This window comes from Gavia stellata, chromosome Z, assembly GCF_030936135.1.
Source record: "Gavia stellata isolate bGavSte3 chromosome Z, bGavSte3.hap2, whole genome shotgun sequence".
NCBI lineage: Eukaryota > Metazoa > Chordata > Aves > Gaviiformes > Gaviidae > Gavia > Gavia stellata.
Genome location: NC_082637.1, coordinates 23,254,770 through 23,271,370, shown reverse-complemented (window position 1 = coordinate 23,271,370; position 16,601 = coordinate 23,254,770). Strand labels below are relative to the sequence as shown.

General features: G+C 44.3%; 1 protein-coding gene across 1 annotated transcript; it reads left to right on the top strand.

Annotated features, from left to right (window-relative positions):
- Positions 1-7,949: 7,949 nt before the first annotated feature.
- Positions 7,950-15,687, top strand: DIMT1 (DIM1 rRNA methyltransferase and ribosome maturation factor). The gene is made up of 12 exons (XM_059833577.1): positions 7,950-8,010; positions 8,286-8,363; positions 8,872-8,954; positions 9,339-9,400; positions 9,509-9,602; positions 9,693-9,742; positions 10,585-10,708; positions 10,814-10,906; positions 11,677-11,741; positions 12,037-12,100; positions 12,607-12,713; positions 13,454-15,687. The coding sequence occupies exons 1-12, from the start codon at positions 7,950-7,952 to the stop codon at positions 13,494-13,496; spliced, it is 924 nt and encodes a 307-aa protein (XP_059689560.1). The 3' UTR covers positions 13,497-15,687.
- The last annotated feature ends 914 nt before the right edge of the window (positions 15,688-16,601 follow it).

Below are 16,601 nucleotides of genomic sequence, written 5' to 3'. Positions count from 1 at the left end.
CATGTAAACAACAGTCCTCACACAACGCTGGCTGTCACAAGCAAAATAACAAAATTGAAAATAAAAATAATAATCTCCCTGAAGATGGGGCAACTTCTAGATAAAGTTTGTAAGTAATGCAAAATATTTAAGGAGGCAGTATATTCTGTATGATTTGGATGGCAAAGAATTAACTGGAAAAACATTGATACATGTATTGCAAATACAAATGTCAAGATGCACAAATGGCAATAATGCTTCATTATGGCTGGGATATTGCAAAGTCCATTGCAAACTTATCATCAGAACCCATACAGAACAGAACAAGAAACTGTCCACTGCTTTTACGTTTAAGAAATTCCTCTAAACAGTTTCTGCTTTCTTCTGGTAAGCCACCAGTCTTATTCTTACAATTATTTTCCTTTTTTTAAAATATACAAAGAAAAAACCTATTTCAAATCAATCCTTACTGCACCAAACTCGAATTTGCAGTTTAAGCTAGCTACAAATAAGTTAAGCTGCTTTAAAGAGGTATGGTCACCAAAATAAATAGTATGACTCTCTGCTTGTCCCTATACCCCTTAAATACCTGAAGCTGGAGGGAGTGGGTAAAATGCAGTTTTTTTCTTTAGAGCAAGCTCCCCAGTCATTTCCACACCACAATGTTAGACAGGTAAATGTGTTAGGCATAAAAAAGCAGGCAGAACAGACACAAGCAGCTTCTTCACAGTGCAACAGATGCACTGCTTCTTCAGCTGCAGTGCTGGCTTATGCCTGCTTAAGGTGTTCACCAAACTGCAATTTTAATAAACACTATGACAACTATTGGGAGATCCATGACTTTATATTAGGGTGCTTACCAGTACAGTAAGAGGGAATTGTGTATCCACGTTTACGGATCTCCCTTTCCACCGAAAGGCAATGCTGTGGTATTAGCAACCCCCTTTTTCTCACAAAAATCAATCTTAACACTAGAGGGAAAAAAAGCAATTTTCTTCCCAAATCTTCAAAAATCAAAAACAATCAATTATCAGATTCAGATACAGACAAACAAAACAACAGCAGGCCTTCAGCTAGAGAAGTTTTAAGTAAAACTAATTCCTAAATGCAAAACCACAAGTTCCTGGGATCTAATTCTATCTATCTTCTTTTGCTTCTCTGCTTCTCTGTCTTATCAAAATGTGAAGTGAACTTAGAGAAAACTTACATATTACGACAGACCTAAATTAATAATTGCCCCCAAAAGGCCAAAGGCATGGGGGCAGGAACGGGACAAAAAACCAAGCCAAAAAGTCGAGCCATCTGAGCATACTGTTCCACAGACACCAGAATTGGCTAGGGGAGGAAGGGGGAATATAGGACTTCCAACAATGTCAAGCCATCACAGCCTCAGGTCCTAACATGCAATTTCAACTGTGACGGAAGTTACCTTCTCCTTACATTTCCTTCTCATCAACGGGATTTTTATTGGGAATTTATCCTCTGCATGCACTCTGTAAAGATGACTGACTCAATGAGGGCATCAGCTCATACCTCATGTTAATGGGATCCTCCCAAAATAGTTTTAATTACTGCCATGTACTGCCATGCCTTTGTGAAATCAATTCCTGAAGACAGAACACAGCTGTACTTCAGGAGTTTAAAATCAGATTTCTCATTTGCTGTGAGCCCCCCAACTACCCTTCCCTTTTTTCTTTTTTTCTTTTTTTAAACTGACAGGTCAGGGCCTCTTCAGATCATAATCTATGCAGAGGACATACAGATGCTCTTAGACCCCCCAGAACAGCTAAGGCCCATGAATACTGGCTCTAATATTGTGGGATAGAGACAATTTCATCTCTCACATATCAGGCTTTTCTGTCGCACAGCAAAGGCAGAGGGACATGGGTTATACCACAGGTGGGTTACATCACAGGGACAAGGATTTTCTCCACAGTTTGTTAGGTATTTCTAGAGCTTAACTCACTGTTGAACAAGTTCTAAAAGACTGTCCTAGAGATGAAACAGAGGAGGCGAGTATTAAACAGCTGCCGTATTTTGGGTGCCTTCACAGCCATGAAGCACGTATAGAAATGCTGGTAGTGTCTGTCAACCTTAGAAGCAACATTTTCTTAGAAGGAAGGTAGGGTCTGCACTTCGAATCACAACAGTCAGAATTTCCAAGTTTGATCATTGGGTAAGGTTAGCATTTCCCATCTTTGCTTGCTAATCTCGAACTGTGTTTTCACAATAAACACTGAGCAATTTCAGGAATGTTGCTTGCTTTCTGCGGTTCATACCCATTGCTATCATAACTAAGTAGCACATATCAGGTGCGGGAGGAAGGAAAAGAAACCCCTTCAATTAGAAAATGTTCAATACTGTCAGCTGCAAATCCAAGCGTGGCTCTGTTGCCAGGCTGGAATTTCTTCTTGTATGAGGGAAACGAGCCTAATCACACACAACAAGGAAAAGCTGCTCTCCAAGATCCCACTGAATATGCACAAAACTGAGACAACAGCATATTCAAGTCTCAGCTGAGAGGAAAAAAACCACTCAGTTACACCTAGAAGATAAGCAACGCATCAAATGCCATCCCTCAGCACAATGAGATGGTGTCTTCAGAAACCACAAGTACCAATACCAGCTCCTCATCGTTACCATCCGATGTCCTGCACTTACATTCCCACTCCCAAACTCCTTCATCTCCTTTTGCCTGCAAAAATCCAAGACTCACTTCTGTTCTACTCTTCATTCTTCAATTCCCTTTCTAAGGAAGTATCTGCATACACAGTTTACTTCAGAGAATATTCCAAGTCTCTCATATGTTCTGCCATACCGGTTTAATGTTCTTCCTCAGCAGTCAATCCTTTTGACAGGCAAAAGAGTATCCAGGCACTTTTCCCATAACACTGGAATACATCTAAATTGTGGAATCCCATGTCAGTTATGAAAATAAATCAAGGACTGCTATACCTCTACAAGGCAACAAAACAAATTTCATCAGTAAACGCCTCCACACTTCACTTTTTCTGGACTTCAAAGAATGCAGTATTACAACTCACTGATATCCAAGCAATTAATTTCACACATTTTTTGCTATCTTTTGCGAAGAATTCAGCAAATTGTTTTCCACTGTAATGAAGTGCAAGAAAGGATTCAGCTAAGATTCTCTGAAATCAGGAGAAAGTGATAAATATTATCACTCAAAATACAGTGTGTTCTCACTGATAATGCAAATACATACTGAACTATTTTAAGAAGAACATGGCAAGTGGCTCTAGGAATGTTGTTATCCTCCTTTATTCAGCGGTATCCGAGACTGCTTCTAGAATACTGTCTTCAATTTTGTCATCATAGTTCTCCCTTTCCCCAGTTCAAGAAAGAAGTGTAGGAACTGGAGAGAGGCCAGAGCTACTAAGATGGTCTGGGGTCTAAAGCAAATTACCTATGAGGAGAGGTTGAGGACTTGTTTAGTAAAGTGGAAGCTAAGAAGAGACTTAGTAGACGCTTACAGCTAACTTCCTGAAGGAAGAGAACAGAGCCAAACACTTCTTGTCAGCAGATCCCATAACCAATAAATAACTCTAAAGCTACAAACTGCAGCTTGGGAGGTGCAAGTAGGAACTTAAGACTGTCTTTCCCAGCACATTTTAAGGAAAACAGGGAAAAAAAAGGTTTCCATTCTGAAAAGCTGCAAGAACCACTTATGGGTCACCTTCTGAAACGAGTAACACAAATGCTAGCATTCATAGTGACATTGATATGACATATTCACAAAGCTTTTAAGGATACTGTCAATTTCCGAATAGCTGGCAGTTACACCAATCTCTCTCCAGCCTTCTATAAACTTTCCCATGAGTCCCTTTTCTAACATTACAGTACCTGTATCAATCATGCCATCTGTCTGTATTTCTACTGAGCAGTAAACCAAAAGAACTGCCAGTATCCTGGTTATTGAAGGTACTACTTAAAACCACTAACGACTACACTAATGACCACAATGACTAATGTCAGTCATTACCGAGATTTTTCAAAGACAACAGATTAATTTTTCTTTACATAAAAGAACAAGGCTCTCTATGTACTTTGCCCAATTTAAGCCACAGTAAAGAAAACAAATGAAAACGTCTAAATAGGAAAGAGTTATGGGGTTTTTTCCCCCGTACTGCTACTGACAGAAATAGAGGAATAGAACTTCTACAAATTTATTTTTACAAAAACGCAACATTGAAACTAAAAACCTAGGTCTGAAAAAAGTCAGCATGCAGAAGACACAAAGGATGAAAGAACAAAGACCAACGAGGAACACAGGAATAAAGGACAATAGTGAGCAAGGCTGATAATAATACTAAGGGAACTAAGTCAGATTACATTAAAAGTACTGAGGAGAAGAATGGCCTTTCAGGTTAAACGGAAAGCACCAAACTGACCAAAAACTCCTAACAGAAAGAACCGGCAGTAAAAAAATGACAGTGGGACTATTCCAAGGATTTGCTTGCATGTAAGTCATAAGAAACTCTGTCATAGGGTTCGGTATTGATGACATAGAAAAAGCCAAAGGGATACACAGAGACAACAGAAGAATATATTTAACGTTTAATAGCAAGCTTATAGGACAGCCAGTCTCACAAGATTAATCTCATTCCTTTGACTTCTTCCTAGTTCACCTCATTTTAACAAATTTTCAAAAATATATGACAGAATACTTTATAACAAACTAGTGTGAGCTGAAAGAGAAATGCAAGTTGCAGTCTGCCCTCATGCTCTGAAACGGCTTTAAACCATTTCAGTTTAACCACAGTTAAAACCTGCTTCTGATGATACAGTTTCAAAATTTTGTACGCAAACGCTGGGTAACAAAAAAATTTATTACACCATTTATACATATGGTACCGAATGCCCTTCTGCAGAACGGTACAGTGCAAGAATGAGAGAAGAAAAGCAGAGAGCAATGAAAAAAACTGGTGTTGAAGTTTTGAGAAACCAAAACCTTTAGGGAACATATTATTTGTCAAAACTGTTCTCACATATGATGAACGCTAACTTGAAAGCCACGGCAAATACATTACAGACATCACTTCATCTATGAGACATGGGAAGCAAGGTACATAGAAGCAGAAGCAGTAAGCAGTATCAGTACTGTACTTAGGGCCATGTTCTTACATTTTACACGTTGTTGTTTTCTAAGGTAACAAACTGGAGAAATAACTCACCACTGCTGCTGCGCTGACCCTGCCTTTGATTTAGGGTAGAATCTGCTTTACAGAAAAGCTTCAACTGCTGTTCTTCAACCTGTGCGAAAAAAATAACCACCAAATAAAGGCCAACAGCTGCCCTTTCCTACGAAAAACAAGTTCTGTCAACAAACCATGCAGCTTAATGCCTCATATTCTTCGGATGCCTTCCCGTCAATTCTACCCAGACTGAAAACTGTTTCAAGGAGAAACCAGGAAATAGTTCCCGGAGTTCAGTAACAGTTCTTTTCTTCTGACTCTGAGAAAGCACCTTGCCATTGCCAAACGAAACAAAACGCAAAGCTGAGCTGTCTCATCCTCGGCGGTCTGCAGAAGCCAGCACAGAGGGTGACACGGAAGGCAAAAGCCATGCTGCACCGGCACGGAACAGCACCCGGCAGCTCCAGCAGGAACGCAGGAGGTGGAGCAGCAGCCTGGGCGGGTGAGGAAGGGCCGCTCCGCCCGCTGCGCTACACCTCCGGCGCTCCTTCCCCCGCGCGCTGCCGTGCTCTCAGCCGACGCCGCGTTTCCCCCTCTCCCTCTCTCCCCGGCCTACCCTCCCGCCTGCGGGCGCGGCGCCCGCCCCGGCCCAGCACCGACGGGCTCCGCTCCGCGCCACCAGCCCGCCCGCGCGCCCGCCCCGCGCGCCGAGGGAGGCGGGAGGCCGCCCGCCACGCCGGGGCGGCAACTCGCAGCCGCCCCCTGGGGCCCGGCAGCGCGGCGAGCGGCGGCGGGAGGGCCCCGGGCGGCGGCGGCGGCTCCCGGGCGGCGGCTCACCGCTGGCAGCTGCCGGCGCCGCGCGCGGGGCGGGGCGGGCCTGGCGCGCGAGACCCCCGCCTGTTCCGAAGCTCGCGCCACGAGCCCGCACCAGCTGCTGCCGCTGCAGCACCCCGCCTCCTCCGGCGCGCCGCCGTGACGTCGATGCCCGGCGACAGGCGGCCGGCTCCCCGCGGCGCACCGTCGGACGGCGGGAGGGGGGCCTCCGCGTGCACCTCCCACGGCAGGGGGCGGAGACTCGAGCGGTGCGGGCGGGATGCATGGCGCGCGGCGCCGCTCGACGTCAGCGGCTTCCTCGTGAGGGGCGGGCGGAGCCGCACTCCCCCCTCCAGTCGTCCCCGCCGTCCCGGGCAGCGAGCCAAGGCCGCGGCGCGGCGGGCCGGGGCTCACGGCCGCCGAGTGGCGGCCGGAGGGGTGCGCCGGGCCGCTCGCCTCAGGCCCGCCGGGAGGCGCCACCGGCGCGCGTCCTCCGCGCGTCCTCCTGGGCGGCTGCGAAGGCGGGCGGAGCCGGCCGCCGTTCCCGCGTTCAGGACGACGGTACCGCTGGGCGTCCCGCGCAGCCCTGCGGGCATCTGACATCAGACCGGCGTGATGGCTCTCTCCTGGCGAGCTCGGTGTGCGAACGATTGGAAATAACTGAGGAAAACGTAGACTTGTGGCAGAGTTTCACTGATGCGTTTCGTGGTTATTCTGCACCGTTACGGGGACGGGGAGAAGGGTGTCGGGGGGCTGGGGTAGGAACGTACGGTATCAGCATTCGCGTGTAGTTTTGTACAAAGGTGTCTAACGTCGAGTAACTTGACTTTTGTTGGTTTATTTTGGGGAACAGCAAATACTGAAAGAGTCCCTGACGCAGGCTGGGGGCTGGGGTCCCACCGCTGGGTGAGGGGTTGGCCTGCGTGTGCCCAGTCCCGCAGCCGGCTCTGCGCCTCCCTGGGACAGCAGCACGCGGACGCGGCGACAAGGCGGGGCCCGCTCGTGCCCGGCACCCACCACGGCGGATGATTGCCTGGCACGCTTTGTTTCAGGTTGTCAACGGGCAGGCCGTTTGTGTCGCAGGCAGTTGGGGAGTTAAAGCGTCCTGCCGCCTCATCAGCCGAAATTGCTGAGAATCGCCTTTTAAATCATTTTTTCAAGGTTGAAACATAAGGTTTGTATTGGACAGCAGGTACTGGAGCAGGGGAGATCCCTCCAGGACTGGTGAAAGAAGAACAATTCTAGCTGTTCGTATACAACAGCGTAACGCTGAATGCTCTGACCCAGAGCAAATCCTCTATTCAAAGAAATGTTTCTTTCCTCTTTCCCCTTGCTGTCTGTTCTCCCCCTGTCTTTCCTGCCTTCGACTCACCCGGAGCTACCCGGAATGGGCGTCGCTCCGGGTTACTTACTGCTGCGCATCGCCCCTCGCCACATGGCAGCAAAGCCATGCCCGAAGAGCCCGTGCAACTGCCTTCCCGCTTACTGTGCGTCAAGGAACGTGTGTTTAGCTAGGAAAGCATGCTGTCATTCTTTAGGACGTCGGGGCCGGTTATAGTCCCGCATTTCGGTGCTCTACCTCGGAGCTCCTCCCGAAGAGCCCGTTCTCCAGACAACTTGGCGCAAGTCTGACACAACCCACTGCTTTCGCAGCCCCGCGGCAGAGCCGGTCTAACCGAGCAGGGTGACGCTGCTGCAAAGCGCGCCTGCAGCCCTGCGGGAGGTGGTTTCGGGCGCGGGGGCTTCGCTTTCCGAGGGAAGGCCGCGCTCTGCTCCCGAAGCCCGCGGTGTTGCCGCGGGACGCGCCCGCACAGCCCGGCGCCGCTAGAGCGCGGCCCGGACACACCGCCGGCCCGCGGCGGGGCGCTGTCCCCCGCGGCGCTCCGCCCGCCTCCGGTGAGGCGCTCCGCCCGCGCCGGCCCGGCCGCGTTGCTGCTCGGGAGTCGTAGTCCCGCGCGGCACGTGTGCGGCGAGCGGGGCCACGCCGAGCCGGTCGCCGCCATGCCCAAGGTGCGGGCCGGGAAGCGGCCGCGGCAGGAGCGCCGGGAGGGCCGCGCTACCGGTGAGTGCGGGCCGGGCCGAGCGGCGGCGCCGCCGGGAGCGGGGGCCAGGGCTGGGCCTGCCGCCCGGGCGCGGCCTGCGCTCGCCCTTGCTGCCGGGGCGCCTCGGTGCTGGGAGCGGCCCCGCCGCAGGCCCGGGGGAGGGCGGCTCCCGGCGGGGAGCGCGGTTTGAGCTGGGAGAGGCGTGAGTGCCGGCGGCAGAGAAACGGCGAGCTGTTTGTCGTCGCGTTTCCGCGGGGCGCGCCGGCAGCTGGAGTAACGCCGCTCTCTGCCCTAGGCATCCTCTTCAACACCGGGGCCGGCCAGCACATCCTGAAGAACCCCCTCGTCGTCAACAGCATCATCGAGAAGGCGGGTGGCGCAGCGGGGAGCGCCGCAGGGGCGGCGGCGGGAGGAGGCGGCCGAGCGGGAGCTGCCGAGCGGGAGCTGCCGTGGGCCGGGCGCCGTGGCCCTGCACCGCAGCACCGGCTCCGCGGCGGCGGGCAGGGCTGGCTGAGAGTTCCCTGGGAAAGCGTGTCACGATGCGCGGTCCTCTTCCTGACTCTGCCCTTTCTGTGGTGGCGGAGGGACCTTCCTCCTGTGCTACGGCTCTTGCCTGGACGCTGCCTTTTTTCCCCGAGTTGTTTTAAAATGTGGCTGCTTGTTTATTTTTCTCCACTTGGCCAAAGATCTCTCATAAATTAGCTTTAAGACGTTCTTGTTCTCACCGTTTCCCTCTCATCCCTTCCTAAATGACGTTCACGCTCCGCTGCTAGCTGATTTCGGCTTTTTACTGAGCTGCATGTACCTTCCGTTTTAAAATTAAGTGGTTGCTTGAAATCGGTTCTAGAAAAATAACTGAAATGCCGTTTGTTCTTAGGCAGCCCTACGACGCACAGATGTCATTCTGGAAGTAGGCCCAGGAACTGGTAACCTGACGGTAAAGATGTTAGAGAAAGTAAAAAAAGTAAGTGCAAACTTCCCCCCCACCTTCCCAAGCTCTGACCACATTGTGGCTTAGACTATGGCAAACAGAAGGATCTTCGTCGGCTTGATTCAAATAAGTAGAATTACTCTGTGGATATTCTTCTTAACGTTTGCATAATTCCAATGAGTTTTTAGCTGTTTGTGTAAGTAAGTCTTGTAAGGTTTTATCAAACTATATTGCTGCTACCCATTTACGTGGTAAGGTTGCATGCTTTTGGGGAGGAAGGAAGGTGCATAGCCTAACGGGGAATTTTTAAGAATTATTTGAACCTGTAGCAATAGATACAGGGGTTTTTTATGATTTAAATTTTAATCCCAGTTAGGAGGAGTTGTATAAAGTTGCAAATACATACTTTATTTTCAGGTTATTGCCTGTGAAATTGACCCTAGACTTGTTGGTGAACTTCAGAAGAGAGTCCAGGGCACGTAAGTATCAGCTGTGGAAATAGCGAGCGCTTAAAGCAGTGGAGCTGCTTTGGCGAAAACTTTGGCAACGTGCTTCTCTGAGGATAACCGCAGTGTATCTTTCCGCAGGTGTCTGGCAAACAAACTTGAAATCAAGGTTGGAGATATCTTGAAAACAGACTTACCGTTCTTTGATGCGTGTGTGGCTAACTTGCCTTACCAGGTATGGGCTAAACAACACGGCAAAACATTTTTCTTTTTAAATCATAATTGTCCAGAAATTATACTAACACTATTACTCTTTTTTGCTCAGATTTCTTCACCTTTTGTATTCAAGCTGTTGCTTCATAGACCTTTTTTCAGGTATGTGGAAGAACAGAGCTCTGCATTACCTGATAGAAAAAAAATAGTTTTAAAAATATTCCCAAATCAAATTTTTTTAGTTCTTAAAATATCAGTTTGATGAATCAGAACCACACGAAAATTTTTCTGTAATATGAAACCTGACAGTGCCTGGAAATTAGTTTATGTCAATCTATTAAGCACGAGGTTAAAATTTAGTCTTGGCATCAATGAGTGTCCAGCTGGTGAAAGAGGAGTTGCACCTCTTTACACTAGTGTTATAACTAACTGTTATTCTAGGGATAAGTAGGTTATTGCAGTGTTTCAAATGCCTTCCTACCTGAGAAAGGAAGGGTGGAAAGGGTGTGATCAAAGCCAAGACACTTCCTGTTGTCTGGTCTAAAAATGTAATTGCCCAGGTACTTCTGCTTCTGTGTGTTCTTCAACGTGTCAGCAGTTCTTGATTTCTCTCACTAAAGCGCTAATGTTAGTGACATTACTGGTCAGTTATTGGAGCTAGAGAGTTTGGATTTGAAGGACTCATCACAGAATTACTCAAAATGATTTGTAACAGTCAGGCACAAAACTCTGAGACTAGCCTCTGCCTCTTTGATCCTGATCCATTCAGCAGTACAAAGAATCAAATTTTACTGTAGCTTTAAGGAGATTTACATGGTTTCACCAAGTTTTGTGGTGGTTTTTTTTTAACATGCTGTGAGCTAATTAAGGCAGAGTTTGTTTATGACAAACTTTTATTGCTTCCAAGTGCTGAGGCAAATCCTGTGTTTTCCAAGTGTGTTAGTTGGCTTTTGACGTAAAAGTTGATTACTTAGAATTCATTTTCTCATTTCCTTTATTCTCAGGTGTGCAATACTTATGTTTCAAAGGGAATTTGCACTTCGTTTGGTTGCAAAACCAGGGACTAAACTATACTGCAGACTCTCTATTAATACTCAGTTATTGGCTCGAGTGGACCATCTGATGAAGGCACGTCATTCTGTGTTAGCTAACAGCTATCAAAGGTAGAAGAATATTTCTAGGAATGTGAGGATTTGCTGCTTATTCATACAGCTGCCTGAATTCTCCTAACAGGTTGGAAAGAACAACTTCAGGCCTCCTCCCAAAGTTGAATCCAGTGTTGTCAGAATAGAGCCGAAGAACCCACCACCACCTATCAACTTCCAGGTGAGCATCGTATGCTCTAATAACAACGTAATATACTTGTGTTAATACTTAAATTTTTCTTTTCACTTATTACTCAGTTCCATGTGCTGTTTTCACTACTAAGTACCAGCTATACATCGTCAGTTACGTAATTCCAAAATACTTATTCCTCTATTCATCAGGCTTGCGTTAGGACATTACCTGAATGTGCCACCATCAATTTGGGTGCAGCTTTGCTCACAGTATTTCTGACAAGACTGAGGTACCATCTCCATGTCCGTTGGAGAGTTGCTAGTAATAATGTCCTTCATCGTGGTTTATATCTCGCAGAGACCCTTCCGGCTGATGACTTTGTTGGTTATGATCAAAGGAGTATCTGTGAGAAGTCTTATCTTCAGATGAGTGTGTATAATCTCAGAAGACAGATGAATACAAGAGAGTATTCTTAAAGTTAATTTTTAAAACGCTTTGATCTTCAAAACCATTTTATTTCAGCCTTGCCCAAGGTTAGCTGGATTTTCTTCAAGTATCTGCGTTCTCAGCATGTAAGATCTGGCCAATAGTGCCTAGGCATGAAAAGGAACAATTCAAAGGTTTTTGTGAGTGAAGTATTTTCTCCTCTGTTTGTATTGCTTTGTCCAAGACAGGACTTGTTTTGTATTGTTTAGAAAGATTTTTTCCTGAAAGATTTTTCTCTGTTCAATATTATTGTGAAAATGTCAGTAGTGACTGTTCTTGTTTGTAGTAGCTGTATGTTCCGTTCTGTAAACTCTGAAATTTTTTTATTTCAGGAGTGGGATGGTCTGGTAAGGATAGCCTTTGTTAGGAAAAACAAGACACTCTCTGCAGCATTTAAGTAAGTAACTTCTATTAAAGGAAATCTTTTCAAGGTTTGAGAGCCCATCCAGTTAACCATTTCTTTTGTGCAAATGTGTGTAAGTGCATGCCAGCACAGCCTGGGATAAACCATGATGGAGGATTTATGCTGAGGTCGGTCACAAGCTTTTTGTTTTAGAAGAAAACTAGGCAGCTGTTTAAAAAGAACAGCTCTGTGTAGTCATTACAGTTTTTTATAGTAAAGATTAACAACCGATCAAGTCAGAAAAACGAGTTAAAGCTCAGTTTTCATTCTAAACTTGTATTTCTTTCAGGTCAAGTGCTGTAGAGCAGTTGCTGGATCATAATTATCGAATTCATTGTTCCTTACATAATACAGTAAGTTCCTTTTTAATATATTAAATTCTATTTCTGTGTACTGTGACCTACATGCTGACTTTTATAAGAGTAAAAAATTAACATTGAAAAGCTTATCATGTTGAAGTTTTTCCGAGAGAGTTTAAGGGAGGGAGGGACTTACCTCTTTTCTTAGAGAAAAATCTAAAAGGGTCACTAAATTACAGTGAAAAAGCTGAAAGCTGAGTATGTTACTAGTATATTGGCTGTACATGTCTCAAAGACTTTTACTAATCTAATAAGAAAACTTTTTGTGTCTGCTTAGCACTACTGTTGTGATTCATTTATAGTGAATAAGCTAATCTGAATATAAAAATTCAGATACAAGAACAGAAGAATACAATAATCCGTGCAATAAAAAGTACAACTTATTTCTATCACTTGAAATAAGAACTATTCTAAAAGCAGGAAAAGAATAGATGATTTAAATGAACCTTCTTCTACTCTATGAATAGAAAATTAATTTGTGTCCTGTTTTCCATTGACAGGAAATACCTGAAAACTTCAAAATTGCAGAGAAAATACAGACAATCCTAAAAAACACAGGTTTCTCTGAAAAACGAGCCCGTTCAATGGATATAGATGATTTCATTAGGTATTTTTTTTCTCTTTATGCCTTCCTTTTAAGCTTCAAATTCTATCTGCCCCTGTACCTGTGTAGCACGGATTAGTATTGGGTTACGCTGCAATAGTACTAACTCTGTTTTCTTCTCAGTACCAGACACTCCTTCCTTCCAGTCCTGAACATGAACAAACACATAAACCCTATATACACATTTTAACTGCTGCTTACAGTATTGAGAAGCAACTAGCTAAAGATCCCTATTTCTGGTATTTGTGTACTAGACCCTTCTGTATCTCCTCTAAAAATGGCTTTAATAATGGAATTGGTTATTACAATTGCCTGGAGACTTGAGGATTAGGCCGTAGTCTATAGCATAACTTGGAAATTTGAGTAATTAAGTGCTATATTCTGCTCTTATTTATGGTCAGTTAATTTAACTGGCCACATGAACCCTGTCCTAATTTAAGATAAAAATTCCTAGCTGTTTCTCAGTGTGGCAATTAATATAGCTACTGCTCTTTAAAGAAACATAGTAAAGCTGGTAGGATACAATATAACTAACTGCACTGAAAATATACCTTCATTTCTAAAATGGCAAATTTGCTAATAACTTCTAGTTTAAGATTTGTAACAATTCTTTATGGCAGTTGAACAGTGATGGCTGCTTTCATGTTACTGTCATATATTCTTTGCCAGCCAGCACATCTTAGAAATGCCTTAAGCTGAAGTATGAATTAGTAGGAATTGTAACATAAATATTTCACTTTCAGACTGCTGCATGGCTTCAATTCAGAAGGCATCCATTTCTCATAGAGTCTACTAGAAGAATGAAAGATGTTCTGTATTTTGTCACCAAAGTCTTACCTAAGCCAGAGTGACTGCAGTGGGACAAGCTCTTCTCACAAAAGCAATGAACGAAATACAGCAAACACACTCTAGTTCTTATTAAAACCTTACAAGCAGCAAGAAGCTGCTGCTCTGTATTTTAAAAGTGATAAATTCTTTCACAACTGAAGCGAGGTGCTGGACTTCCACGACAGTGTATTTTTAAATATACACAATAACATGGATTGATGCCGCCATAATTGAAATATGAGTTCTCTGATCATGGACTTCACGTCAGTATATTCTTGCACAATACTCAACAGTACAACCCGTGAGTCTGGTCTGGGCAACAAAACCAGAGTTGTAGTCATTCCAGTTGTTTGGGATTTTGTTTTAAAGTGTATTTAAACACTTTCTTTTGATTTGAAATGCTTGTCTCTTCCATTTGTCCTCTTGGTAGCTACCTGCATTCCAACTCTGTTAGTAATCTGCTTCTCTTGGAGAAATCCCAGTAACTGTTTCTCAGAAAGAGGAGTATTTATCTTGTGGGCTTGGTATCATGTACAAAAACATTATCCAGGTACCTGAAACTACCAGTGTCATCTCCTTTACCCCTCCTCATTGCATCAAATCACTGTGGGAACCAGCAGAAAACTACCAAAGGGCCAGTGCTCATAAGCACAGGCAGAATGGGTTTTTTTGTCAACAGTAAATTCAAGCAGCTATTTTTATAAGAAAACTACTTCACTCTTCAAGGCAAGGAGGAGTTTTAGCATAGATCAAAGCTTTTAGCGAGTCTTACAGCAATGCGCGCCTATGTCTTGACAGAAAGACTTACTGAAGTGTCTTAATATAGTTTGGATTATATGTATTTGTTACTAAGGACAAGGCAGAGTTTTCTCAAGGAAGTTTGCATTAACTCAGCTTAGTAGCTGTCAAAAGAAAAATCCATTTTGGTCTGTCTTATGATTCAGGAAAAAAACCAGCAACTATTAACTCTGTAGCGTTACGCAGGGGTGAAGGCATGACTCTGTGTATCAACTACCGTAAATCATTTTTTCACGTATAGCCTATCTCTTTCCATAAGACCACAGTGAGTGGAGAAGAGGCAAATTAGGAAAAAACTCTTAAGATACAACTTCATTTTATACACATCCAAAGTTAATTCTTTAAAAATCATTGATTCAGAAGCATGTACAGAAATACGCACTTGAATTTGCAAGCATCCTGAGAGATTGTCTTGGAAAACTGAATTGCTCATTTATTTTATAATTTAAAGATTCTAGTGCTGCCTCACTGCATATAGAACCAATGTATGAGTGAGGCAGGTAGCCACAGCAATATGCTTAGACTAATACAGAAGGAACAAGTGCTGGAGATTTGTGTCACACTTTCTAGGTGCTTTAGTTTTACAGGACAGGAATCAAGATAAGCTTGTCTGAGCCCTGTTCAAGTAATTCCAGTCCATCACAGCAATGGGCTTACAGGAATTCAAGTGCTGTAACCAGCCCTATCAGTTTGTCTTGATTCTCACTGCTTCAGTATCACTGTAGATCTGACCTTTACAGCAGGCGCTGTCACAAAGACTGTCTCTAACAGTCCCCCTGCAGTAAAGACAATTTCAGCTTGCATCTGCTACCTGACAGGATGCATGTCATTTACAAGGCTTCGTAAAAAGCTGCTGAAATCTAACCGCCTCTGTCCTTCCTCTCCTCTTTGGCACCCGCTGTAAACCACAGCCTGGTTGTGGCTGTAGGCTTGCATGGAGGAATAGTAGGGAAGCCACTGTTTCTCATGTAGGATGTTTCAATCTTCAGAGGCTTTTTAGAAAATAAGATTTCTGTAGAGCAGCTTCAAAGGAACCCTCTGGTATTAAATGACAACCTGTACCATCATCTGCTAAAAAAAGCTGCTGTCTTCTATTTCATTGTTTTTTTTCTTTTAACTGAGATGGATGACGTTCTTAAACAAACACTCAGAAAGATGTGTGATGTTTAAGACCTGCTGCAAAACTAAAGTCAGGACAGTGCTCTGGGGAACTTCTTCCTGTATGACAAATTTGTACAGAAGAGTTAGCTCCAGAAGTAAATATTAATTCTGGAATCAGAGGCCTTTTCAAAAGTGTAACTCCGATGTGCTTACAAAGTGAAACCCTTCCCAAAGCACAACAGAACTTTCATAGAAGTCAATTCTCATCTGTAATTCATTTAATAGCTTAATTTATTAAACACATTATGTAAAATCTACATTGTTGTTTCAGTTTCATGTTTACACACAGGAGGATTTTTTTTTTATTTTTAACCATGATGTGACAAGAGCTTCCCATACCCTACCTTCTTATGGGAGATACAAACATTAAACACTACAAGAATTCCTGGCTCATTTAACTCTCTTTTCATTGCCTTCCCTTTATTTCCCTCCAGGCCTGGCACAAACAAACAGGCTTGTATTCCAAAAGTAATTTTTAAACAGTTCCAAGGGAAAGTCTGCTGATAGGAACTCCTGGAAACAGGGAGAACTCCTAGAGAGGTCTACAATTCTTCATTTGACAAGAAGTTCTTACATGAAAGGTCAATCTTTTTTGGATACTGACTTGCAAAAATAACTTGAGTGCCACCACCTAAAAAGTGCTGATATACATGGCGCCATTTGTGAGAATTCAGGTAATTTTGGGATTTTTATTGGCGCTACGTAGAGGTATTGTGCAAAATCCTCAAATGATACATTTTCACCCCACTTTTCAGCTGCTGGCACTGTACAAAGGGAAAAATAGGTATTAGCTACTTTTTTTTTTAAAGCAACAGAGCTACTCAAACTACCTGCAAACTACAGTTAATGTACATGTAAGTTTGTCATGCATCAAAAGCCAAATTTTAACAGTATGTGAAAGGCCAATATGTATGTATTTAGCTGGATCCCTGAACTTTGACAGTTATCCTATCCATACGCAGAGGTTGGATCGTACCTTTACTCTGACAGCATTATCACACCATACCACATACTGCATATCTGCATTACCCTAAGATACAACTCTCCTCAGTACTTAAACATTACCCTTTATTATACATCAACTAATTCATATTTTTGTTTTTT

What these genes read in the sequence shown, in the direction of transcription:
- DIMT1 (XM_059833577.1), top strand. Translation starts at nt 7,950, where the DNA reads ATGCCCAAGGTGCGGGCCGGGAAGCGGCCGCGGCAGGAGCGCCGGGAG. An exon ending in CAGCATCATCGAGAAGGCGG is followed by an intron (nt 8,364 to 8,871) that starts GTGGCGCAGCGG and finishes GTTCTTAGGCAG; the next exon opens with CCCTACGACGCACAGATGTC. An exon ending in TGGCTAACTTGCCTTACCAG is followed by an intron (nt 9,603 to 9,692) that starts GTATGGGCTAAA and finishes TTTTTTGCTCAG; the next exon opens with ATTTCTTCACCTTTTGTATT.